The sequence below is a fragment of the Panthera tigris genome, chromosome B4 (assembly GCF_018350195.1).
Source record: "Panthera tigris isolate Pti1 chromosome B4, P.tigris_Pti1_mat1.1, whole genome shotgun sequence".
Lineage (NCBI taxonomy): Eukaryota > Metazoa > Chordata > Mammalia > Carnivora > Felidae > Panthera > Panthera tigris.
The window spans coordinates 37104900-37131818 of NC_056666.1; the positions used below are offsets into that span (position 1 = coordinate 37104900).

General features: G+C 43.9%; 1 protein-coding gene and 1 long non-coding RNA gene across 8 annotated transcripts in view; one reads left to right on the plus strand and one right to left on the minus strand.

The window, feature by feature from the left end:
• Positions 1-2585: 2585 nt before the first annotated feature.
• Positions 2586-10991, minus strand: LOC122240275. The gene is made up of 2 exons (XR_006219748.1): positions 10906-10991; positions 2586-2772 (listed from the first exon to the last, which is right to left on the minus strand). It is a non-coding gene; the product is annotated as an uncharacterized LOC122240275 (long non-coding RNA).
• Positions 7565-26919, plus strand: part of SLC6A13 (solute carrier family 6 member 13) — a 33869-nt gene continuing 14514 nt past the window's right edge. The window contains exons 1-6 of one of the 7 annotated variants that reach the window (XM_042991543.1): positions 10932-11011; positions 12632-12792; positions 13081-13199; positions 19572-19706; positions 22339-22479; positions 26464-26548. In XM_042991543.1, coding sequence (XP_042847477.1) covers positions 22359-22479; positions 26464-26548 — 206 coding nt within the window. In that variant the 5' untranslated portion in view covers positions 10932-11011; positions 12632-12792; positions 13081-13199; positions 19572-19706; positions 22339-22358. Of the gene's footprint in view, positions 7598-10427; positions 10635-10923; positions 11012-11145; positions 11407-11911; positions 12124-12631; positions 12793-13021; positions 13200-19571; positions 19707-22338; positions 22480-26463; positions 26549-26919 lie in introns of those variants that run through there. The other 6 variants (XM_042991545.1, XM_042991542.1, XM_042991544.1 and 3 more) reach the window with 6 other exon arrangements.

Sequence of the window (26919 nt, forward strand, 5' to 3'; positions counted from 1 at the left end):
CACAGCCATCCACCTTAGTTTTAAACACTCTAACAGAGCAGGCAGCCTCCTGAGCTGCTGAGATCTTAGTGTAAAAAACAAGGGTTAGCGACACCTCAGGGAGGTCATGCTCTCATAATCCTTGCTTTCCTAGTTGCTCCAAGGCCCACGGAAGCAAGGTTTTCTCCAGACTCCATGTTCACGCATTGTGATTTCATATTCTGAAAAATTTACATATTAATCTGATAGAAGAGTTGAGAGGAGAATGGCCAGATGATGTCTATGTATTCTAGGAAATTTTTCTTTCCTTTTTTAATGGAAGAAAGAGGAGAAAGATGCAACAAGAGTGAAGAATGTTGGGGTAGGGCTTCCTTCGAAGGCCAGAGAATTCCAGGAAATGGCAATGGAGAAGCTGTGGCCAAGGCCTTTGAGAGGAAGGTGGGTTTCCTCCTCTCCGCAGAGTTACCAGCTCCCGCTGTGTCATTTCAGCTCTGCGAGGCTCTGCGTGTGGCTACCAGTGAGAAAAGAACCCCTGTGACAGCTAAGACCTGCATTAGCACTGCCAGAACCTTGGCGTGGCTAGGCCTTGACACCCACAGTTGGGCCCCATGTTCTCCTGTTGAACATAAGTCATTTCCCACATCATCATCAGACAAGGCCACTTTGTGATCATGATGGAAAAGACAAAAATAAGACCACTCTGTGATCATCTCTGAAAAGAGACAAAAACATGAACGTTATCCAAATCACAAAAAATGGCCAAACGTCTCCCTATGCTGGCTAACACAAATGGCCACTGCTTCCCTACAAATTCCCATTTTTAGCTTTGCTTCATTCTTCCTGGTTTCTAGATAAAATTTAGCAAGAAATCCGGTCAGAAAATTATCTCTGCTTCCTAATAGCAACCAATCCACAGCAAAGCTCTGCTTCCCGAACCATCCTCAAAATCACCTAACACAAATTCATTTTATAATCAATCCTCTCTAACACCCTCTTACTGAGATCTCCCACAGTCCTGATGGAGCACATTCTCCCTTGTTGCAATGAGTAATCAACCTGTTTCACTACTGGTGTGTGCCTGGTGTCTTTGGCTGGTTGGCATTGCTACAACACAGTTTGGGTGTGGGCCCTATTCTTTTCTAGTTTGGGAGAATAAGGATGGAGGAGACCCATATAGTCACACTCCTTTTTGGGGCCCCTTCTCCCTCTCTGGACTAAGGAAAGAGTCATCAGCAGTGACACATGAGATTATAGGCAGTACCTTGAGTTCCATATCCTCCAGCTAAGTGATCAGTGCATCAATATATGTTCTTGCCTATCGTAAATAAACTCCTGTGGTGGTATTTAAAAATGGTTAGCCTAAAAGACTGTCCAAAGGTTGAAACTGTCGTTTTAACACGTTGCCACTCTGCCCTCTCTCACCGTAGCTCTGGGCTGTAGTGTCAGGGTGTGGAATCTATGTTGAGAATTTCTCCATTCACTCAGAGCCGCTTATCGCTCTCGGTTAATCAGCCAAGAGTTTCCTGCTGAGACTAGTTAGTTACATAAATGTTGCAAACTCTCCTCTCTATTCTGAGAATGAGACAAGAAAATCAGGGGAACAGAGATCAGAAGAAACTGCATACAAGTAGAAAAGGACTACAATTAATTTTCTGGAGTTAAAGAGAAAAGTTATGATTTTCCTTCCTTGGTAGGGAAGGTAGAGTAGTGGGGCAGGATTGTCAACACGTCGGGATAGGAGACAGCCTCTAATTAGATTGTTAAAATATTCTTCAGGACTGATGAAATTTTCAGTGAAAGCAACAACTTTTCTTGTCATTTCATTATTCACCTCTTTCCTAAGAAAGCTATGTTTAATCCCATGGGCTAGCAACAGCCCAAATAAACACAGTGCTACAGCTGTGCTTGGTAGCCTTTTTCGTGTCTTTTTTTCCCCACCCCTCCTGGAGTTAAAGTGTAGCATGGTATTTATAAGCAGTGGACTTTGAAATCTTGCAAGCCTGAGTTCAAATTCTGCCCTACCATTTCTAGGTACGTGACCTTGAGTAAGTTATTTACTTCTCCCTAAGCCTATGTGTTCTCATTTTTAAGAAGTCGAAATAGCAGTTTCTCCCCCAAATGTGGGGCAACCCGATGGGTGGAAGCTTGCAGCACGGGAGGTGAAAGAATTCACCCGAGGCAGAACAAGGGAGATAGAAGTTTGTTGAATGCACTGGAAGGGAGCTGCATGCAGGACAGCAGAGCAGAGACTGTTATGAGGCAGGGGTGTGGGCTGTATTTTAAGGGGAGGAGGAGGAGGTGTGGGAATATATGTAATTTTCCTTTTTTGTTACCTGTGTCCGGGTTTATGTAACCCATTGGTCAGCTAGGGATTATGGATACTTTGAGGTGGGTCACCTGATGGCCCTGTCTGTATTCAGCCAAGAGGCTGGGGTCACCTCACTCAGGCTTGCATCGGTCAAGCCTGTTGCCCAAAAGGGGCCTCTACATCTGTTTCATAGGCTTTCTCTGGGGGTAAAATGAGATGGTGCACGAATAGCACTTACACGGTGCCTGGCACACTGGAAGTGCCTGATACAACTAGTAATGGTGATGATTGACATTAATATTCTTTGTCATTAGTTTTATTTCTTTAAGACCTTGGGCTGACAGAAGTTAGGCTATCCCATGTGGAATCGAACACAGCATAGTGAAGAGTCATCAACATTTTCAGTATCACCTGTGTTACCAGGGCTTTTCACAACAGGGTCAATCAAGTACTTGAAAAGCAGTAGTCAGGGAGCAAACGACAGTCTTTGGGGAAAAAAAACAAAACAAGCTTTTTATATAAATTAGTTTTAGACTTAAAGAAACATTGCAAAAATAGTCCGGTTTCCCTTCACCCAGCTTTCTCTAATGTTAACATCTTACCAAACCGTAGCACGATTGCCAGAATCGGGGACGTAACATCGGCAGAGCACATTCAAAACTAAGTCCTTCTTCATATGCCACCAGTGTTTACACTAATGTCCCTTTTCTGTTCTAGCATCCTACCTAGGATCCTATGTGGAATCCCAGGTTACATTTAGTTATTATTTCCTTCAGTCTCCTGCGGCCTAAGACAGTTCCTCATTTTCCTTGTCTTTCGCGACTTCAATGCTTTTAAAGAGTAGTAGTCAGTTATTTCGTCCAGTGTCCCCCACTCTGGGGTTGTCTTATGTTTTTTCGTGACCAGACTCAATCTTTGGTGAGGATACCACAGAAATGTTGTGTTTTTCTTAGTACATCATCTCCTGTGGTTCGTGATGTGGGTATTGATAGGTCTTATTATGGGAGATGTTGACCTTGGTCACTTGGTTATGATGGTTTCTGTCTGATTTCTCCACCATGAAGTTACTGCCTCTTAGTAGTTAATAAATACCTTGGAGGAGATACTTTGAGACTATGTAAACTCTGTTCCTCCTCAAATTCTCACCCACTAATTTTAGCATTCATTGGTGGATCTTTTCTCCAATTATTACAGTGGTATTTGCCTAATGGTGAGTTTCTATTTCTTGCTTTCCTTCTACTTTTATTAATTGGAATTCTACTCTATAGGAGAGCTCTCCTTTCTCCCCCATTCATTTACTTCATTGATTATATACTTATATTAGCATGGACTTGTGAATATATTTTTTCCTTTGGGTTAAAACCCATTATTATCCTTATTCATATTGTTGCTTGAATTGTTCCAGTTTTAAAAAAAACATAATTCGTTGTCTAGTTTATTCACTACTTCCTTTCTTCCCTTTCAGGGTGATATTTGAAGAGATCAAAGAGGTCAAACAGTTCCTCACCCCTGTGGTTAAACAGAACTAACTATGCCTATTAATTTAAAGATTTCCAGAGGAACCCACCACTTCTCTCACCAACCAATTCCAGTGTTGACACTGGAGTTGCTCAGAAATATTCTTTCTGAAATGAATCATGCTCCTTCTAAAATTTATTTGCCCTTGTGTCACTCCTAGTAGAGACAAAAAATTGCTGGGGGAGTATATCATAGCATATTGGCATTTAAATATGCCCAGGGTCAATTGGATAGAAGCCAAGACCTCCCAGGCCCACTTTCTCCATCGTTCACTTTATTTCATGCATCCTGTTTGGGGAGCACATCCTCCCATTATCCTCACTAACAGGCCTGAGTGAGTCTTAGAACTTACGCAGACTCTTGAGTGAGAATTCTGGAGTACTGGTTCTAGTGTTACCTTTTCCCAGATTCCCTGACCCAGGAGACAAAAGGATAATGGCAATGTGAAGGAGATGCAAAGATAGTCCTGCCTGATTTGTGCTTAACCCCAAACAGGGAGTTATGAAGAATTGTCATGAACACTCATTTACCAGTGGTTTTCAAACTTTTTAAAACTTTGGTCAACCTAAACAAGGCAAATGACCTACAGCATTGGGGCGCCTGGTGACTCAGTTGGTTGAGTGTCTGACTCTTGATTTCAGCTCAGGTTGTGATCCCAGGGTTATGGGATTGAGCCCTGCGTGGGGCTCTGCACGGAGTGTGGGGTTTGCTTAAGATTCTCTCTCTCCCTCTCCATCTGTCCCTCTCCCTTGAGTGTATTCTCTCTTTCTCTCTCTTAAAAAAAAAAAGACCTACCACATCAATTCCTACTTTATGGAAAAAAAAAAAGAAAGAAATTGAGGGTAACAAAGATTTGGAGAGGAATAAAATAGCAAAAGAGCAATCAAAATGGTAATATGTGGGGCGCCTGGCTGGCTTAGTCAGTGGAGCATGTGACTTTTGATCTCAGGGTTGTAAGTTCAAGCCCCACATTGAGTGTAGAGATTATTTAAAAATAAAATTTAAAAAAGTGGTAATATGCAAGTGGTTATGTAAAAACAATAGGATCAACCAGCAAAACAAAACATTCCTTAACATGAGAGCAGCAACTCAAAACTAGCTCAGCCTGATCTTAATGATGCCCTGATCCCTGACAGTCTTTCCTGGAAACTGGGAACCCCGATTTTTACACATAGAGGACATAGGAGGGGCTGTGCAACATTGCTAAAGGCTGTATGGTATCTTTATATATGTGATGTGTATATATATATACATATATATATATCTGAGGCCTCAGTAAACTCAAGTTATCTGGTCTTTTTTTTTTCTTTTAATTTAGAGAGAGTGTGAGTGAGGGAGAGGGGCAGAGGGAGAGAGAGAATCTTCAGCAGGCTCCACGCTCAGCACGGAGCCCATGTGGGGTTGGACCCTCTGGGACCATGACCTGAGCTGAAATCAAGAGTCAGACGCTCAACCCACTGAGCCACCCAGGCGCCCCTATCTGGTCATTTTTGAATACAGATACCAGAGTTTCCAACCTAACAGTTCAGTTACAAGGTTATTAGTAAGTACCACTCAATGGTAAATAAAAATAGAAGTTAACAGTGTTGGCTTTGAAGACAGACTTTTTTGCAACCTCTCTCAGAGAAGATATTTGGTCTCTTGTTTTACAGTTAAGTAAGATGGAGGGATGGTTAGAAGGGGAGAGGAGACGGAGCTGCTGAAATACAGGAATAATAATCTCTGTGAGGCTCCTTGGGTATTGTCATAACGCGCTGCCGTGCCCCTTGCTGCCATCCCTGGAGGGGATGTCGCAGATGAGACAGAAGAGAAATAGAAACTGTGTTAGAACCTCGGATTTACCTTCTTTTCTACTCCTCTGTGTCCTTTCAGGCACATTTTTTTTGTTTTTAATCCCATTCAGTCATCCACCCCCACCGCATGACTATTTCTTACTGTCTGGCCTGACATTCAAGGCTTGCTCTGTATTAGGCCCTTTACATATGCCCATTTTCTCCCGAAACCTCAACTCAACCCTGCAAGGTAAGCACCTTTTCATAGATTTCTTGAAAACAAGGTTCGAGCAACACGGCCACAAACTGGAAAGTGATGGAGGCAGGACTCAGCCCTGGACCTCGGCGCCTAGGCGGTGTCCTAGCACTGCACTGCGCCCCAGCCGGTGGCTCTGGGGGGCTCTGCTGGCCAAAGACGAAGCCTGCCTTCACCACAGCCGGGCCCTGGGCTGCTCCTGCCCCGACACTGAGTGCCCGGGACAGCGCCCGCCCCCTCTTCGCAGCCGGCTCTTTCACTTAGGAGGACTTTAGGGCTTTGCTTTGTTGGAAAGTTTGGCACTTTCTTTTCTTATTGGTTTAAAGAGTTATTTCAAAAAATCAATTCTAGCACGTTATTGAAACATTCAAACCGACCCCAAAGCTTAAAAATTTAAGCAGAAGTGGAAAATGTCCCTTACTTCATTTTTCATTTCCTGACCCCAACCCCTTCTCTCCAGATAGAGCTACTATTAATTGTTTAGTGAATGCTTTTTCTGACTTTTCTTTTTTCTTTTTTTTAAGATTACTTATTTTGAGAGAGAGAGAGAGAGAGAGAGAGAACAAGTGGGGGAGGAGCAGAGAGAAGGAGAGACAGAATCCCAAGCAGGCCACCACACCACTGGCGCAGAGCTTGATGCGGGGCTTGAACTCACGAACCAGGAGATCATGACCTCACCTGAAATCAAGAGTCAGACGCTGAACCGACTGAGCCACCCAGACACTCCCAGCTTTTCTATATGTATATAAATGTGTGTGTGTGCATGTATGTGTGTTGAGGAAGTTTTCCTGGCTTCTCAGTTGTCTGTAATCTATATATCTTTACTTTTTTGTTTTTTAATGAAAGTTTTCTTTTATTGAACTTTATGCATATAATTTTGCCAGTAAAACAAAAAGTACAAAATAAAAAATAGATAATATGGTACAACTTTCAATGATCGATAGTTTTTTCATTCCATCAATGTATTTTTTTTAATTGAGGTGTAGTTGATTCACAGTATTACATTAGTTTCAGGTGTACATATGTATCTTTATTCTAATCACGGTCTACACCAAATCAGAACCTATAGAGGCATAAGAGAAATGTACACTAAAATTTTTTTCAATGGTTTGTTTGTTTTTTTTTTTTTTTTGAGAGAGAGAGAGAGAGAGACAGAGTGCCAACGGGGAAGGGACAGAGAGAGAGGGAGACAGAATTCCAAGCAGGCTCCAGGCTCTGTACTGTCAGCACAGAGTCTGATGTGGGGCTTGAACTCACGAACCATGAGATCATGACCTGGCCAACTGAGCCACCCAGGTGCCCTGAGAAATGTACGTTTAATCTGCACAGCACCCAACCCAAGGGACACCTATTCCTGATGTGTGTATAGGAGTACAGGAGCGCTGGGGCTGGAGAAAGGGTGGAAGGTGGGATCCCTCTAGGGTGACCCTGAGGTTGCCGGTGGTGGGGGGGGGGGGGCAAGAGCACATGAGCTCTGGGGGGAAGACTAGCTGCCCAGCCTCACAAGCAACTGGCCTGACCTGCCAGGGTGTACTCGCACTCCCCAGGCTGTGAAATGACTCCGGTGTGTAAGTCTGCTGCTCAGGGGGAGGGAAAGTGGGGTGGGGAGGCAGGAGGAGGAATGTGGGCAGGGCCAAGTTTAGAATTACAAGTGCAAGTGCCGCAGAGGAGTTGGAACCACACTTTAAATAGCCAGCACCTTCCCCTTCCCCCTTAGATAATTCTTCTCCCCCTGACTGGACCTCTGGCAGCAGCTGCACTAAGGTTCGTAATATGTTCTCTCTCTCTCTCTCTCTCTCCCTCCCTCCTTCTCTCATTTTTCTGTTTCTGGGTCTCAGACTATAGGATGGGATCATAGGACTTACAACCAAAGGATTTTTTGATCCTCCTAGAATATATGTTCCTGACATTCATGTGTGTACATGCAAAGCCTAGATGCTATATTCTTGGCTTTCTGAAACTGCAGTGGCTGTTGACTTAAGGGACAATGCGATTTAGAGAAAGAGAGCCCTAGATTGAGCAGAAAGGAAAGCTTTTTTCTCTGTGAAATGAGACAATGAGCAACTCTTTGACAGGATTGAAAGAAACTACAAATTTGAGTGCCTGTTATTCTGCTAAGTCCTTTACTTTATATGCATAACCTCATCTAATCCTCCCCACTTTTACAGATGAGTGAACGAAGGCTCAGAGTAATTAATTAACTTCTCTGAAGTTGGGCAGCGAGTGGTACAGCACAGACCTAAGATTTGTACCCGGCTTGTCTGACTCTACAACTCATAACCTTTTTGCTGCACCACACAACCTCTGAGAAACAGTACCCTAATGAAGGGACCCAGGATAGGGCTACTGTTTCTTCTAGGGTCTGAGAAGATGAAGGAGTGGAGGGAGATGGCATGCCATCATCGGAAGACACCCATCGGATGGTAAAGGGAGGCTGAGAAGCGGCACAAGACGTTAGACAACCTTCTCAAAAGGACTGAGGAAGCTTGCTTCTTGGGACCAGCTGCTTGGATTTCTCCTTCTCAGTGCACACTCTTTGGAGCCTATTCCCTGATTTATCAAATAAGCAAAGATCCCTACTGTTCCTTGACTTTCTGTCTAACTTTTTGAATCCTGAAGGTAGCCCCCGCTGGGGAAACTGAACCATAGGAGAGTCTGGCCAGATGGGGCTCCCAATGAGAAAGTTCTGTTAACATGAATTTTTCTTGAGGGGCACAAAAATGTCCATCTGCTTACTTCTCTGGAAAAGGGGCCACTGTGAAAAATCAGGGAGAGTCATTAGAAGATGCTTATTTAGACATGCTGAGAGACGCCTGGGTGGCTCAGCTAGTTGAGCATCTGACTTGATTTCACCTCAGGTCATGATCCCAGGGTCATGGGATCAAGCCCCATGTAAGGCTCTGCACTGATCGTGGAGCCTGCTTGCGATTCTCATTCTCTCTCTCTCTCTCCCTCCCTCTGCCCCTCTTCCCTGCTCATGCTTTCTCTGTCTCTCTAAAATAATTAAAAAAAAAAAAAAAAGACATGCTGATAAACCTGGGCAGCCAATTAAATCGAGAGATTTAATTGAAAGAGCAGGGACAGAGTGGGTTCAAGTCCCACTTGTACAAAATTTACTCGCTATATGACCACAGATATGTCATTTAACCTCTCTGAGCTGCCCCTTCCTTATTTACAAAGCAGAACTAATACTGCTTACGTTTCAGGGTGGTTGTGTGGATTAAGTGAAATAAGTATATGTAAAGTGCTTTGTAGTAGTTACTCTTTACGTGTGAGCCATAGCAGATCTTATCTTCAATCTCAGTAAGAGTCTAGAATAGGGCAGGGGGGCGTTTGGAACTGTAGCCCTTTATTCATTTCATGTTGTCTTCTCTACTGAAATAGATTCCCACATGTTTCATCACCAACAAAGAAAAAGAGCCCATAGTTCATCTTTCTCTTATGTTGACTTCAGAGAGAGGTAGAAAGATAGCTGGGAAGGTCAGTCCATCTTAATTCAGAATTCCAGGGCCCACTCAGCTTCTCCCATTCCTTTGGAAGGATTTCTTTTCTTTTTTTTTTTTTTTTTTTGAAAGAGAGCAAGAGTGCACTTGAGGCGGGGGCAGAGACAGAGAGAGAGAGAATCCCAAGCAGGCTCCTTGCTGACAATAAAGAGCCCGACTCAGGGCTCAAACTCACAAACTGTGCGATCATGACCTGAGCTGAAATTAAGAGTTGGACACTTAACTGACTGAGCCGCCAGGAGCCCCTGGAAAGAGTTTTTAAAAACTTGCTTTTATTTTAATGTTACAAAATAAATCATGTTCTTTGATGAAAACATAGAAAATAGAAATAAGGAAAATATTCCTATAATCCAACCACTGAGCGAGAAACATTTTGGTGGGTATCCTAGTCTTTTGATGCATACACTTTATAAAATGTTTTCCAAGCATGATCATATCATATGTGCTATTTTATAATTTTTCACTCCACATATCGTGAACACTTTCATTTCATTACACTTTCTTCTGCAACACAATTTTTCATGATTATATATTAGTCTGTTGTATGTATGGGCCATAATTTCTTAACCTGTGTGTGTTTTCTAATTTTTTGCTGCTGTAAACAATGAACATCCTCAGTGCCAAATCTTTATCCACAGTCACAATTATTTCCCTGGAGTAAATTCCTGCATGGGAGATTGGTGGGTTTGAGGATCTTTTCCGCTGTCCCCATACAGAATACAGACACTGGAGCACGTGCTAACACAGACAAAGCTGGTTGTAGGATGGCGTGGAGAACTTAGCCCAGGGGCCATGTGAACTCTTCCATGTCCACAAGCCCCAACCCAAGAGGCCCTCCCTAGTGGAAAGAATATCTATACTTCAGCATCAATGCTTTCTTCCTGAACAGTAAAGGAATATACATTCTTAGCAGGTGTTACCCAGGCTTTACCAATACGAGATGGTAAGGAGGACGTGGGTCTATAGGCAAGGGGGTAGGAATTTACTTTCTCCTCGTGCACTTATTCCCTCGGGAGTTTGCTGGTGAAGGAAGGGGAAGGATTTCCTCCCAAGGTTCCCAGCAGTAATAGAACACTCTGCTTGTTTTTCAGGTGGGATGGATAGCAGGATCTCGAGCACAGCCAGCAATGGGGAAACAAAACCAGTGTACCCTGTCATGGAAAAGACGAAGGAAGATGGTACCCTGGAACGGGGGCACTGGAACAACAAGATGGAGTTTGTGCTGTCAGTAGCCGGGGAGATCATTGGCCTAGGCAACGTCTGGAGGTTTCCCTATCTCTGCTACAAAAATGGGGGAGGTGAGAGCTACTGTGCCACCCCACCCATCCCTGGAAGGAGGATGTCTCCATCTCCTGTAATTATTGCCCCTCTGGGGACTCCCATGGGTGCATAGAATGCTGGAGTTGGACAGCCCCTTACAAGTCAGTAAGGACACTGCAGGAGACTGAGACCTAGAGAGATTATGTAACTCTCCCAGGGGTCTTTCTAGAATGCTATGGCATCATAGACATATGAACATAGGTTTGGAACCAGATGTATCAGAATTTGGATTCTGGCTCTGCTACTTACTCTCTGTGTAGTCTTGGGCAAGTTATTGAGGCCCTCAGAGCCTCAGCTGCTGTTCCTGTAAATTCAGATAGTAGTACCTGCCTTTAAGTTGCTGTAAGGATGAGAGGTAATGTGTGTAAAGTGCTTAATAAATGGCAGCTATGTTGAAGATGATGTTGATACTGAACTGTCCTGTGGTCTTGAGACTCCTTAGTCTTTGTGTTTTCCCTTTCTCTGCTGGCATTGTGACATTCTCTAAGCCAGTCATTACCCAACCCTTACCAGTGTCATAACCTTTGATACTAGTGGCTCTACCTTCAGAATTTCCCACTGAAAGTTTGTGTGTATGCAGTATTAACTCTAACTCTTTCCTAGGGCTTTTTTGGCTTCTCATTCCTCCTATCCCTTCCAGCCTCCTAGAATAACTTTGCTACCCCACAGCAGTGGTGGTAATTTTCCAACCAGTAACTCACTTTCAGGGAATCCCAGACCTCTGTGGGACGCCCTGGAGGGATTTCTCAGGTACTGAAGTGTTCTGGCTGAGCAGTGGGTTACGAACATCTCCTTGTTGATGGGTAAAGCTTATAGGTGTTGGGGCTCCCAGATCTGGTTTGGAAGTGAGGTTGCAGCCTGGGCTGCGGGAGGGGAAGTGCAGAGGTAGGATAACGCGGAGGAAATGCTGAGGGCAGTGGTTACTCTGGGGCCATGAGGATTGGAGGGTACCCTAATGTGACACCCAGCCTCGTGCAGGGGAGTCGGAGCCTCCAAATGCATTGAGCTCAGTCTCCGGGTGGTTTCGGACAGTGGAGGTGGGAGGGCCGTGGTTTCGGACAGTGGAAGTGGGAGGGCCGGAGAGGAGGGTACAGAGATCCTCTGAGCCCATGGAACCTATTCTCAGTATTGTGGCAATTGGAGGATTGGCCGTGGAGTTGGAAGTTAATTTGTATGTTTCCAGAGGGGTGGGGTATGGGCTGATGCGTCCTTTCTCCCCAGGGATTTCTGGCCAGCAACCTGAAATCACAGGACTTTGTTCCGTGTGCCCTGTGAGGGAAGGAAGGAGGTCTTTCCACTTTGAACCTAGTCCTGGACACTCCACACGCTTCCCTTCAGAGAACTGGGTGGAGGGACGAGGCTGGTCCAGGGAGGAGGAGGAATCTGGGGGCTAAAGCTGGCCACTGGGACTCTATATCTGGAGCCTAGTAACCAGCTTAGCTCCTCACATGGCAGGAAGATTAGGAGGTGAGCGGCTTTCCCCAAGCCTCTCTGGAATTGGGTAAAGGTTGGCCTGGGAATTAGCAGGAGTGGCACGAAGAGGTGGGAGGGAGTGATATCCAGGTCTGGCGCAAAACCGCTGGGCTGAGAAAGGTGAAGCGAAGGGAACCGTAATAGGAGCAGTGGGGGGTGTGGGCTCACCCTGTTGAGGGAGCTTGTCTGGCAGTGTTTGGATCTGAGCTCTGCCTTTGGACTCTGTGGTGAGTCTGTGTAGGCCTGGGAGTGTGTGACATTGTCTCCAGGGGAAATGCAGGCCCAAGAGGAGAAAAGAATCGGGGGCCCTTGGTTCTTGCTATGGGCTTGTGAGGGAAGAGGGTGGGTATGATGGCTGTGGCTGCTTCCTTCCTGTAGAGAGCCTGCCTTCCAGCATGCTGATTCCAATTGAGAGTGGAGACATTTTCAGGGGTCCCGGATCCAGTCAAACTCTCGGTTTAATCCCTAACACTGCCACCTACAATCTCTTCCCTTGATCAAGTGCAGGGTCTTAGGACTCCTCTTTTCCTTGATGGACGACAGCAGCTGGAGGGAAGTGTTCTGAGGGGCTTTGGAGCTAGAGACTGATGCCCAGGTTTGCTCTGAAGGGCATGAGTCACCCAGGGCCACCGGGGGAATTAATGGAAAGCCTCTTTTGCCAAGGTAAGGGGGACTAACCGAGGAGATGTGTGCTCATGAGAGGGACCTAGATATGCCTGGGTTTTGGGGTTCCCAGCAGCTTAACCTTTCTGTCACCACTCAGCCCCCTTCATCTCCCAGGAAAACAAAGCTCCCACAGAGAATGGGTCCCCACACTTCCTCTTCTCACCCCCTTGTCTGTCAAGGAACAAACTGATGCCTCTTTCTGACCCTTTGCTACCAGTATGGGGAAGGAAGGTGAGGAGAATGGAGACCACTTACATTGATTTGACCCTTTTCCTCCTGCTTTAGTGATTTTATTTAAACCCATGGTCCTCCAACTGGGACCTGGACTCCCAGGGGATGAGAGGAATGTTCTGAGCAAGTTCTGGAGAAGGATGCTGGGGTCCTCTGGGGTGTATCATGCTCAGGTAATGGACCCTATCGGCCTGCTTCTGGGCTTCTGGGCCCTTTCTTCAACTTCCTAGCTTTAAACAGCCACTTTTGTGCTTGGGGCAGGAGGGGAAGATAAGCTTGGCCTTTTATTATTATCAATATTTGTCTAGTGGTGAGGTCAGAGATTAAAAAAGTCCCTAAAATATAATTTTAGTTTTCCAAACTTAAGAAATACAAATGATGTCTTCTTGGGTTCCTTCTAGCCTTAACATTTGGTAGATCCAATTTGAAGTGAGTTCCAGAGCAGAGAAAGGGCTGAAGCAAGAAGATGATAGAAAAGCAGGTAAACTAGTTAAACACTAGAGTTGAAAACCAGAGAAACTGAGACAGTGATTTAAAGAAGCCCATCTAAAATCAGAAGAAACTGGTAGGCTTGTCAGAGAGATGGATGAGCGAGATGCCTGCCTCAATCATCTCCTAGCTGAGCACAATCCCTGCTGTCCGGGACCTGTGGCCAATCCACCCCCAGATATCTTTTTGGAGTCTCCAGTCTCAGCCAGTTGCCCCAGCACACAGCCCACCAAGCCCCGACCCTGCCTGAGTCATTCAACAGCAGTTACAGGGTACAAACCATCTGCCTAGAGTTATTCTAAGCTGTTGGGCTACATCTACAAACAGAACAGAACAATTCCCTGTCTTTGTGGGGCTTACATTCTTGAAGAGGGAGCCAGACAATAAACAATAAATGTAGTAAATAAGAAAATTATATAGCATATCAGAAGTTAATGGGTGCTGTGGAAAATGACCAAGTAGAGCTGGGAAAAGAGGATCAGGAGTGTGTGTGTGTGGAGGGGGCACATCGAGAACATTTGAGCAAGGTTTGCCAGGAGTGAGAGGGCTGGTCATGTGGATATCGAGGGTAAAAGTGCTCCAAGCAGAGGACACAAAAGATTTAACAGTAGTAAAGCAAGAGGCTGACTGGCTTATTTGAGGAGTTGCAAGGAGGGGAGTAAATAGAAGCTGAGGTCAGAGAAGTAAATAGGACGAGGGTGGCAGATCATGTAGGTCCTTGTCAGCTATTGTAAGACTTTGGCTTTTGCTCTAGTGACATGGGGAGACAGGGCAGGGTTTTAAGCAGGAGCGGCATGATCTTACATTTTAAAATAATCTCTTTGGCTGCCGTTGAGAACTGATTGTACACGAGTCAGGGCAGAAGCAGACCAGTTACGAGGCTAAATATTTCGGAGTCATCCTTGAGTCCTTCCCTCCCGCTCCCAGACTGTTAGATCTACCTAATTACCCAGATTCTGGGGGCTTCAGAGCTTGAGTCTTCAGCTGGAACCTCTCCAGCTCCCTGGACTCTGGCTGCCAACAGACTTGAGGAACCCAGAGTGCCTGGGACTGGAGACCCCACATGATGTATGCAGAATCTGACACCTCTTGTCACTTCCACTGCTGCTGCCTGGGCTTAGCGGTCCAAGGATTGCAGACTGAGCACTGCGAAGGAAGGAGTTGCCATTTACTGTGATGTGGAAGGCCATAAGAGGAGCAGGTTTTAAGAAGAAAATAAGGAGTTGACTTTGGGGAACACTGAGTGGAGATATCTGTTAGATATCAAGTGGAGATGTCGACTAGGCAGTAAAACATATGAGTCTGGAGTCTGTGAGAGAGATGTGGATGGGAGATGTAAATTTGAGAGTGATTAGAATTTTGATGGTGATAAAAGAGAGCAAGGACTGGGGGGAAGGGGAAGGACCATTAGGAGACAGAGAAGGAGAAACCAGTGAAGAAAGATGATACCAGGATGATGAAGTGTTTTGGGAGGCAAGCATCAAATGCCACAGATAGGTTAAGAAAGATATGGAGTGAGAATGAAGTGTTGGCTTTGGTGGAATGGATGCCTTTGGTGACCTTGTAGGAGCAGTCCCAGTGGTATGGCAGGGCAAAGACCGCTTGCAGTGGGTTCAAGATAATGGGGAAAGAAAATGATTAGAAATAGGAAATATGGGTGATTTGGGCAAAACTTGGGAGTGGGCAAAGTACATTTCTGCTGTCTGTGTTCTCCCTCCTGGGGAGGGATAAGCCAATATGAGTGCCGCGTAGTAGTGACAGTGTGCCCGTATGTCTGGCGGTGGTGGGGATGGGTCTCCTGACTGGCGAAGTGGCCAAAGAACTATTTCTCAAGCTCTCCAGCCTCAGTTCCCTGGAGGGAAAAGCAAACATGACCTTCCACCAGGGCCTATCCCTTAAAGTTCTAGCCATGCAGATGAAAAGTCTCTGGATAACTCAAAAGGCATGATGTTGGGGAAAGGTGGTAGGAGAGGGTTTTGGCAAGAGAATTCAACTCTACCACAAGGGAATTTAAGTTACTTGCCTGCCAATCTCAGCCCAGACAAAAAGACCATCTGCCAAACATTTTATGCTTAATTCCTTTTCTTTTTAAAGATTTTATTTTTAAGTAATCTCTACATTCAACATGAGGCTCAAACTCACAACCCCAAGATCAAGGGTCTCATAAGCCAGGCGTCCTTATACTTAATTTCATTTTCTTAAAGTAGGCTCCACACCGGCTGTGGAACCCAACACGGGGCTGAACTCACAACCCTGAGATCAAGACCTGAGCTGAGAGCAAGAGTCAGACACTTAATCTACTGAGCCACCTAGGCACCCTCACCCCCCACACTTAATTTCTAAGTCCAGGTTGCTGAAAACCAGGGGCAGAGGTCACTTGTGCTAAGAATCGTGGGTTTTTGCTAGTCATAGAACAGCAGCTGGAGATCAGTTACCTTATGCGAGGACAGGTGCTTCCTTCTTCCTTGTACCCTGCCTCCCCCCAGGCCCTCTCTGCTTCTGATCTTCAGTCCCCAGACACCCAGATCCTGGTGGCTTCAGAACATGGGCCTTCTGCTAGGATCTCTCTAGCTCCCTAGACCTGGCTGCCAGCAGACTGAGTTTCTCAACACCTGGGATGCCTGGAGACTGCATGTGAGGCTACAGCAGAATGTCCCGCAACTGGATCTCTAGGAATGGGGATCTTAGAGGAGCAGGCTGTGGGGGAAGGGCAGCTCTAGACCATAGGGAGATGAAGGCAAAGAGGATTAAATGGTACCTGGCCTCAGGGAGAACTGGTCACCTTGCTGTTGCTTGTCAGTACGTAAGAACAGAGAGAAGAGAAGAACACTTTTTTCCTCCATGTAACAGTAATAGCTATTTTAGTAGTGTGTGATGATTTGTTACCATTTTCAGTTAATTACTCACCCCCCCAGGAGTGGTCAGATTAGTGGTGACTGCAGCACATAACTGTTCATGTATGCTCACTGCTGTGTTGCTCATGTGGAATCTCATCTGTTTATGTTTTAAAATATTAGCTGGAACGTTACAGATGACACCACAGAGTGTGCTGCTTTTGTGAAGGGTGGCCTACAGAATGATTCCCCTCTAGGTTGGGCATGTGGCCTCTCCATCTCATGGGGGAACAGGCCAGGACCTTTTAGAATTTGGAGAAGGAGACTAACCCACAGGAATAGGGAACAGGTAACTGAACTCCATCCTCCACCTCTAGGACTAGCTCCATCTTTTAATGGTGGTGACTGGGGCTGTGGGGAAAGAGGCAGAGTGCCCTCATAGGACTCCCCAATCTGCACCTGGCTCCCTCTGGGTCCCATCCCTCTCCTACCCCTTCCCTTTGTAAGACTAGTGGCTCTGCTTATTGAGTGTGAACCTTGCCCCTTGTGGCCAGCTGCCCACGTGCTCAAAGAGGCAGAGGAGGAGAGGCATAGAGCTGACCATGGAACCTACTGCAGTTAAACATTGGCTTGGTTTATTGGGAAAGAGCAGGTAGCATAAAGATAGGGAGGTGGGGCTTGAGCTGGGCAAAAATTCTCTTTCTCTCGGTCTTTCTGTCTCTCCCTCTTCTCTCTCTTTTTTCTGCCATGCTTCCAACTCTGAGCAGTAACTGTCCATATCAGCTACTAAGTTCTGTCTTCCCTTATTTTCCTTTCCTACTCAACAAGTCTTGGGTTGACTTATGGACTTATTAGGCTGAGGTGTTTATGATCTTTATTTCTTTGCCCTTCTGGTAATCAGGTGCCTTCCTCGGTGCCTGACTTATGGATGTGTAGACTACAGGCCAGAGATTTGAAAGGTGAAGGACTGGAGAGCTCTATTCCCCATTAACTTTCATTTTAAACCGTTTCATTTCCCCCATCCCCAGGTCTTTGGCAACCACCATTCTACCCTTTAATTCCACAGATTTGGCTTTTTAATTTTTATTTTAAGTTTGTTTGTTGTTTTAGTAATCTCTACACCCAACGTGGGGGTCGAACTCACAACTCCAAGATCAAGAGTCACATGCTCTTCTGACTGAGCCAGCCAGGCACTCCAAATTTGGCTTTTTTAGATTCCATATATGAGAACAATCAGTATTTGTTATTCTCTCTCTGAAAATGTAATGTCTTCGAGGTCTATTCACGTAATCTCAAAAGGCAGGATTTCCTTTTCATGTGTTGATATTTAAAGTGCATTTTTTTTAAGCAACATGTAGCTGAACCTTGTTTTTATTTTGAAGCCAATCTGACAATCTTTGCCATTTATTTGGGACATTTAGACTATTTACATTTAAAGCAATTATTCATACAGTTAAGTTTAAATAAAATTATCTTGCTTTTTGTTTCCTACTTGTCTTATCAGTTCTTTGTTCCCCTTTTCCTATCCTTCTGCTTTCTTTTGAATTAATTGAATATTTTTTATTATTCCATTGTTGGCTTTCTTCCTTTGATGACTTGTTAGCCATAAGCCTTTGTTATGTTAGTTGAATGATTGTTTTAGGTTTTGTAGCATACATTGGGTTTTTTTTTTAATGTTTATTTTTGAGGGAGAGAGAATGGGAGTTGGGGAGGGGCAGAGAGAGAGAGAGAGAGAGAGAGAAAGAGAGAATCTGAAGCAGGCTCTGCGGTGACAGCACAGAACCTGATGCAGGACTTGAATTCATGAACTGAGAGATCATGACCTGAGCTCAAGTCAACCAACTGGGCCACCCAGGTGCCCCTGTAGCATACATCTTCAATTTATCACAATTCACCTTCAAGTAATATTATACCACTTTACATATAAGAACCCTACAATAATACATTTCCATCTCTCTCCTCCTGACTTTTGTGCTCTTGTTGTTACACGTTTTACTTTTTCATCTGTTATAAACTCCACCTTACATTGTGTAACCAGTCAGTTAACTTTTCAAAGAGATTTGGGTGATAAGAAAAAAATTCTTATATGTTTACTTGTGTATGTAACATTTCTAACATTCTTCGTTCCTTTGTGTAGATTCATATATCTCTCTGGCATCATTTCCCTCTGGCTGAAGGTTTTTCTCTAACATTGCTTGTAGTACAGATCTTTTGGTGATGGATTCTTTCAAGTTTTGCTTGTCTTAAGAAGCATTACTTCACTTTCATTTCTGAACAGTATTTTTATTGGGATTTTTATATTTCTATAAAAATTCTTGAGCTTTTCTCAGGACCAGTGAAGTTATTTGATACTTTTGGGTTTTGCTTCTAAGATTTGTTAGGGAGAACCAGAGCTGTGCTCAATCTAGGGCTAATCATTCCCCACTTCTGAGGAAATACCTTCTCTTCCCAATGCCTTGAGAATTCTGGGACTATCCAGTCTGGCTAGTGGGAGCCAGCACTCTTCCCAGCCCTGTGTGAGCACCATTACTCTCAATCTTTCTGAATGGTTCTTTCCCTTAGTTCGGGTCATTTCCTCCTATGTAGATGCTAAGCGGCACTCAGTTGAAAGCTAGAAGGGGACTCTCCGCAGATATTTGGATCTCCTTCTGTGTGCAGTTCTCTCTTCCCTGGTACTCTGTGAACTGCCCTATCTACCTTGCCAACAGATAGAGGTCCACAGTGGAGAAAATGCCAGCATTTCCAGATCAGTACACTTGTCTCAGCCAATAATTATGAAAAACAGAAGGAAAAAGGATTACTAAAGGGAAATCTGATTTCAGTCTGCTAAAAGTCTCTCTCTACCATTAAAAGCAGTCATTTCCTTGGAAAGAATTATAGTCTGTGGGCTGTGTTAATGCTCCTGGATGTCCATTATTCAATGAGCGCCTTGCTGTGGCCACAAGTTTTGTGTAATTAAAGTAATAATTGATGTTCGATGGGGAGCAAGCCTTGGTAGGTATAGATTGAAACTTTCAGTGATAAAAAGGGCTCGTTAGGTAACTTGGTGACTCTTGATTTCTGCTATGGTTCCAGATATCTGGACAGATGTCCCCTGCATTTTGCATGTCCTGCACCCCTGGGGATTCTGACTGGCAACATGGGGTGGTGATGGGAGGAGATGAATGTGGACTATGAGGAGGGTGGTGCCAGGTAATGGAAAGCCTGTTTCCCACCCCACAGGTGCCTTTTTCATCCCCTACCTCATCTTCCTCTTTACCTGTGGCATTCCTGTCTTCCTCTTGGAGACAGCACTGGGCCAGTACACTAGCCAGGGAGGCATCACAGCCTGGAGGAAGATTTGCCCCATCTTTGAGGGTGAGTAGCCCTGTGCCTGATTCCAGGATATCTGCATACATGGTTATAAACCTTATTTGGAATGACTGGATTTAGTAGCCGTGCTACTAACTTGGGATATATTAGAAATCTGCCAAGTAGGTCATGGAAATCTTGGGTCAAAGATCAGAGTGAAAATTCATCAGAATGGCAGGCAAAATGTCACAGACTTAAAGACTTTGTGTCTTTATGTTAAACCCCCCACTTGTGGATTTAGGGCTGAGCTAATCCCCTGGTCTCTGAGAGAATGGAGAAGATGGGGGTGAAGAAGGGAAAAAAGGCTTTAGATTAAATAAGTAGAGTGCAAATCTTTCTTAGCTATATAGTTTACACATGCATAACAATGATTTTGTATTTTTCAAAGCATATTTAATTAATTACAAAACAAATAAAGAGAATTTTAAATGGCAAAAAATATCATTAATAATTCTTCTGTCTTGACACAATTGCTATTTAGACTTGAGGGTGTTTTATTTCAATATTTCTCTTTCTATAGGACTTTCTTTAAGTGTCTATTTTGAAATAATATATAGTCACAGAAAGTTGCAAAAATAGTATGGGGAGGTCATATGTACCCTTCACCCAACTTTCCCCAAGAGGTTAAGATGTTACTTAACTATTAAAAAATATCAGGACCTGGAAGTTAACATTGGTACTATCCACAGACCTTATTCAGATTTCCCCAATTTTCCAAGCACTCATTTATGTGTGTGTGTGTGTGTGTGTGTGTGCGCGCGCGCGCGTGTGTATAATTCTGTGTTATCTTATCACATACGTAGATTTGTGTGACCATCACTACAATCAATATACATACTCTTCCATTATCACAAAGATCTCTGTCATGCTACTCCTATGTAGTTACACCTACCCCTTCCTGCCCCATCCTTAGCCCCTGGCAACCACTAATTTGTTCTCTATATCTATAATTTTGTCATTTTGGGAATGTTATATAAATAGAATTGTGCAGTCTATAGTCTTTTGAGATTAGCTTTTTTACTCAGCATGATGCCCTTGAGATCCATCCCAGTTCTTGTATAAAGAGTTCGTTTATTCTTTTTTAATGCTGAATAGTATTCCATGGTATGGATGTACCACAGTTCAGTTAACCATCACCCACTGAAGAACATTTGTGTTGTTTCCAGTTTGGGGGGTTTATTTCATTCTTTCTGTCTCTCTGAATAGAGCTAACATATCTGTTAATCTGGAACATACACGGTTTATGTTTCCACTTTTCAATTTTTTCATCCTCTACCCAACAATTATTTTATTTTATTTTATTTTATTTTATTTTATTTTATTTTATTATTTTAGAGAGAGAAAGCACATGAGTGAGGGATACAGGAAGAGGTTGAGAGAGAGAGAGAGACAGAGAGAGAGAGAGAGAGAGAGAGAGAGAGAGAGGGAGAGAATGACAAGCAGGCTCCACGCTCAGCATGAAGCCTGATGCAGGGCTTGATATCACAACCCTGGAATCATGACTTGTGCTGAAACCAAGAATCAGACACTCAATCAACTGAGCCACCCAGACGCCCCAACACAATAATAATTTAATGATTGCATAAACTTCAGTTGAGTGGGTATATCATAATGAACAGTTCTCTGTTTGGGGCTTTTTACTTATTTTCAATTACTTATAACATTTTTATATTCTGCTATCATGTGTATTTGTTTAGATAGCTTTATGCCTCTTTTGGGGGAATTATTTCTTTGGGATAAATTTCCAGGATGAGGATTGCTGGATCAAATGGACAATCAAGTTGATGTCCCTTGGTCTAGCTTATTAAATTGTTCTATGGAAATGTTATATTGACTTGCCATGTCATTAGATATGAGTAAGCATCTTTCCCCCTTATCTTTAATGACTCCAAGGTATTTGTGGTTCCCAAACTTGTCTTCAAGTTGGAATCACCTGGGGATCTTCAAAACATCTTGAGACCTGTATCCCATCTCCAGAGATCATGATTTAATTGGTCTGGAGTCTGGTCTAGACTTTGAAATTTTAAAAATATTCTCAGGTATTTCTAATATGTGGACAAATTTGGAAATCACTGAGTTACATCATTTGTAACAAATTTCATTACATCTGGCTATACAGAAAGGTACCTCATCATTGTTTCCTTTTGCATACCTGCAATTATTAGGAAAGATCTATTTGTATTTCTTCTTATGTGAATTGTCTATTCCTGCTCTTTTTTTTTTCCCAAGTAGGCTCTACACTCAATTTGGGGCTTGAACTCATGACCCTGAGATCAAGAGTCTCATGGTCTATGAGCTGAGCTCAGCCAGATGCCCCTGTTTCTGCTCTTAACATGTGTTTTTATATTTCAGAAATATATCAGCCTAACTCCAGGGAACATTAACTATTGAAAATCAGGGAATTTTCAGAACCAGCCAAGAAGAAAATTCACAGGAATCCAGGGCACAGCAATGGAAGGCAGAGAGAAAAGTCCCTCCTCACCTGCTGGGGAGATTGAGGAGAGAGTCAATGAGCCTGCACCCAGCAATGTTTTAGGGCCCTGACAGTGGAGTACAAACCCCCTCCTAAACTGGGAGGGGTGGCTTATGAGAAATCTGTCCACTGTCCTTAGCCCAATTCTGCAGTTTTCCCCTCCAGGCATCGGCTATGCCTCCCAGATGATTGTCATCCTCCTCAACATCTACTACATCATTGTCCTGGCCTGGGCCCTCTTCTACCTCTTTAGCAGCTTCACCATCGACCTTCCCTGGGGAAGTTGCCACCATGAGTGGAACACAGGTAAGGTCATCTCTAGAGAGTCCATTTCTAAACAGCACATTAACCAAGACTGAGATTATCCTTATGTCCTGAGTATCCCCAACCCTAACTTGGCACATACTAGAAGTCTGCCAAGTAGGTCATGGAAATCTTGGATCAAAAGTCAGAGTGAGAACAGCATCACAGGAAAAATGTCACAGACTTAAAAAAAAATTGTGTGTCAACTATACTCAAATTAAAAAAATAATAATGGGGGCACCTGGGTGGCTCAGTTGGTTAAGCGTCCGACTTCGGCTCAGGTCATGATCTCGCGGTTCACGAGTTCGAGCCCTGCGTCAGGCTCTGTGCTGATGCCTCGGAGCCTGGAGCCTGCTTCGGATTCTGTGTCTCCCTCTCTCTCTGCCCCTCCCCTGCTCATGCTCTGTCTCTGTCTCTAAAAAATAAATAAATGTTAAAAAAATTTTTTAAAAAATAATGCATTCAACTCATGTATTATGAAAGCATGTGTTATGCAAATAGAATTGATTCCTTTCTATGTAGTTTAGCCATTTACTTATTTCAATTTGAAGTATGATTACTTAGGTGTATATATGTATTGTTTGTCCATTAGTTTTCTTTTTCATGGCTTCTTTCTGATACTATCCTAGGTCTTTCTAACTCACAGTTCATCTGGACTTAACCAGAGAATAAACTGTTTTGTATGTCTTCATTACAATTTGTAGTAACAATTAATTTCTCCCGTGCTTATAAGATTGCATGCGACTCTCTCGTAAGACAACAAGAACCACCTATGGCCATAGAACTGCTGAGTCTATTTGACTGAAAGTAACAACAATTAAAAATCCCTAGTGCCGTCCAAGAGAACTTATCAGTGATAATGACAGTGTTCTCTGTACTATCCAGCGTGGTGGGTGCTAGCTACGTGCAGTTATTGAGGACTTGAAATGTGCCTAGTGTGTGTGAGGAACCAAATTTTAAAACTTGTATTTAATTTTAATGAACTTAAACGCGAACATCCACATGTAGCTGGAAAATACCCTATTGGACAGCACAGATGGAGAGCTGTCCTGCTTGGACCCTCAGCACTACAACTCTCAGTGCTGATACGTCACCAAGGCCCTATATGTGCCATGATTAATTTTTTGTTGTTATTCAGGTAAGGTAGTCAGTTCCGAACTGGAGTCTGAGTCTTTCTTGCCAGGGAGGCACATTTTGCAATGTTTAGCAAGGCCCCTCTTGTCCTCAAACTTTTGATCCCTTCCTAGGCATTCTTTTGCTGATCTCTGCCACCTTCATTCCACCATTTTGCAAGTGAAGAGTCAAATCTTGGAGCTTCCTCCCCTGATGCCCCAAGATTCAATAGGTTTCCTTTCTTCTTGGTCTTTAAAGTTAATTTATTTTTGAGAGAGAGAGACAGCAAGCGAGAAAGGGGCAGAGCAAGGAGGGGCTTGAATGAATCCAAGCAGGCTCTATGCTGTGAGTCAGACCCAGACACCAGGCTCGAACTCATGAACCATGAGATCATGACCTGAGTGGAAATCAAGAGTTGGCTGCCCAACCGACTGAGCCACGCAGGCACCCCCTGTTCTTAAATACATGTAGTATTACCTGCACTGAGCCCTGACTCTACTGTGGCACTTGCCTTACTTTTGGGCTGTTGGTCTGGTTTTCCCACAGGTCAGCAAGATCTTGAGGACAGAAAAGGTATCTTTATCTCTGTATCCTTTGTGACTAGCACAGTGCTGCCTACCTCATAAGCACTTGAAAAAATATTCGTCAGATCACTCCAATTTTATTTTTTAAAGTTTATTTACTTATTTTGAGAGAGAGAGAGAGAGAGAGAGAGAGAGAGAGTGAGGTAGGGGCAGAGAGAGAAGGAGAGAATCCTAAGCAGGCTCCAAATTGTCAGTGCAGAGCCTGATGTGGGGCTCAAACTCACAAATGGCAAGATCATGACCTGAGCTGAAATCAAGAGCTGGACCCTTAACCAAATGAGCCACCCAGGTGGCTGGATGAGTCCAATTTTAAAAACCTGTTTTATTCTAATATTTTCTTTATCATATATTTTTTCTTTCTTTCTTTCTTCCCTCCTCCCTTCTTTCCTTCAACCCTCATTCATTCATTCATATATTCTAATGACGCTGAAATCATCCTTGACAACCAGCTTGTCAGACAGTGATTTGATCCAGATTTCAGGGGAGTTCCTTTTGTAAAAATGTTGCAAATTTTTGGTGGCCTAGGGCTTTTGCTTCAGGGCACTTTTAGGCCTATATACCTTTGGGTTGACTGGAGGATCTCTGAGACAATTCTGAGGAAAATTCAATTCCTGAGCCTTTTGCTTGGCATTTTTGACATTTCTCCTAGTGAGTCTGGTTTTACTCAGAGCCTAGCATCTTTCATTTACAGGACATCTTGTCCTGTCAAGATGAAACAATACTTTTCTGAGTGTGCTGAAGCTTCAAGGAGAGAGAAAGGGTTTAGTGAAAAGAATGTTTGATTTACATTCATTCAACAGATATTTAATAGAGCTCCTACTATGTGCCAGGCTCTGTTCTAAGCAGTGGGGTTACGAAAATGCACAAAAACAAAGCTCCCTGCCCTCATGGAATTTTTGTTCTAGTGGCAAGACACATACTATAAACAAAATAAATGATTAATATGTATTATGTTCAAAGAAGTGCTAGGGAGAAAAGTAAAACAGGGAGGAGGGATTGGGAGTTTTAGGGTTGGGAGTTGTCATTTTAAATAGAGTCATCAGGGAAGGTCATACTGAGAGGACATAGGACTAATGCTCTGAAGGAGGTGGGGGAATCAGCCACTCAGATTTCAGGGGCAAACACTAAGTAGAAGGACCAACCAGTGCAAAGGCCCTGAGGTGGCCCTGTGCCTATAGCATCCAGGGAACAGCAAGGGGGTCGGTGTAGCTGGAGCATTTGACTGGGGGATCACTGGGAAAGGAGGACAGAAGTGATGGAGGTAGATTGAAAAGGGCCTTGGAGGCGATTATAGGGGTTATAGCTTTTTTCTCTGTATGGGATGAGAAGCTCATTGGAGAGCTTTAAAGTGAGACATGACATAAAGCCACTTAAATTTTAACAAAATCATTATGGCTGCTGTGTGGAGATTTGGCTAAGGAGGCAGGAGTAGAAACTGAAGGCCAGTCTAGGAGCCAGGGAAGGATGAAAACCTGCACTAGGGTGCTGGTAGTGGTAATGAAAAAGGTCAGATTCTAGGTAAGATTTTGAAGGTAAAACATACAATTTGCTGAGCTGGATTCTAGTCCTTGCTTCGTCATTTATGAGCTGGAACCGGCCATTTCTAAGAAGATTCACTTTCTTCATGTGTATGATGGGGGAAACACTATCTGTCTTAATATCTCTAGGATTATTATACTAACACAATGTATAAAAGAATGTGAGCCCCGTTGTGAGACTCCAATGTCAGATGCAGATAGTTAAGAACCACTACTTACTGGGCACTTTGCACTCGTATTTTCATTTAGTCCCCTGTCAATCCCACAACTGGATATCACTACATGCATTCTAGAATTGAGGGAAGCGAAGTTAGAGAGCCACATGGCAAATAACCAGAGGGTCAGGATTCAAGCCAGAACTTTCTAACTTGTGTCTGTGCTCTTGGCCACTCTGCTCCATCTTTTCCCTAGAAAGCACTTTTATGATCCCTCAAAGGTTGTACTTTACACAAGACAGTGACCTAGAAATATTTGTATACTTTGAAGAAGATGTCATGTGGAATATCTTTCCTGATGCCATCTGATCATGCTTTAGTAAGAATATGTACCCAAACATTTAGAAGCCCACACGTACAGTCCTGTGGGGGAAGGTGAAGTAAGCTTGTTGAGTTCGTCTTGTGTTTGAGGATGTTTTGTTTGGACAACTTCAGCCTGGTTCATTCCAAAGACCTTACCTTCCCCATGACTCTCTCTAGTCATGCCAAATATTCAATGATCTTTTTCTTGCTTCCTTCCCTGGGACCCACGGGTAGAATCCTGTGTAGAGTTCCAGAGGACCAATGGCTCCCTGAATGTGACCTCTGAGAATGCCACGTCTCCTGTCATCGAGTTCTGGGAGTAAGTGAGGCCCCTCTCCCCATCCCAGTGTGGGTTGTGTTCAAAAGAAGGGCACAGGGATGGGCTCATGCAGGGCTGACCCTCAGGGGACCACAAGAGAAGAATTTCCACGTCCTTCTTTGGTGGCCTAAGTGTTCACCTAAGTGGCCTTTTTTCTGGTGTGCTTGTATTTGTGGTTAATGCAGAATTGGTTTCAGAGATGAGAATTTTGCAACTCTCCTCAGGCTGTGCCTGCCTCTCCTCTCCCATGCGCCCATGTGCATGTTAGCACACATGCATGTGTGTGCACACTCCTAACCCCTCCTCCCTTCTGCTGCATGCATATTGCCTCTTAGCCCCCCTCTCTCCCCTCCCTAATGTTGATAATGACC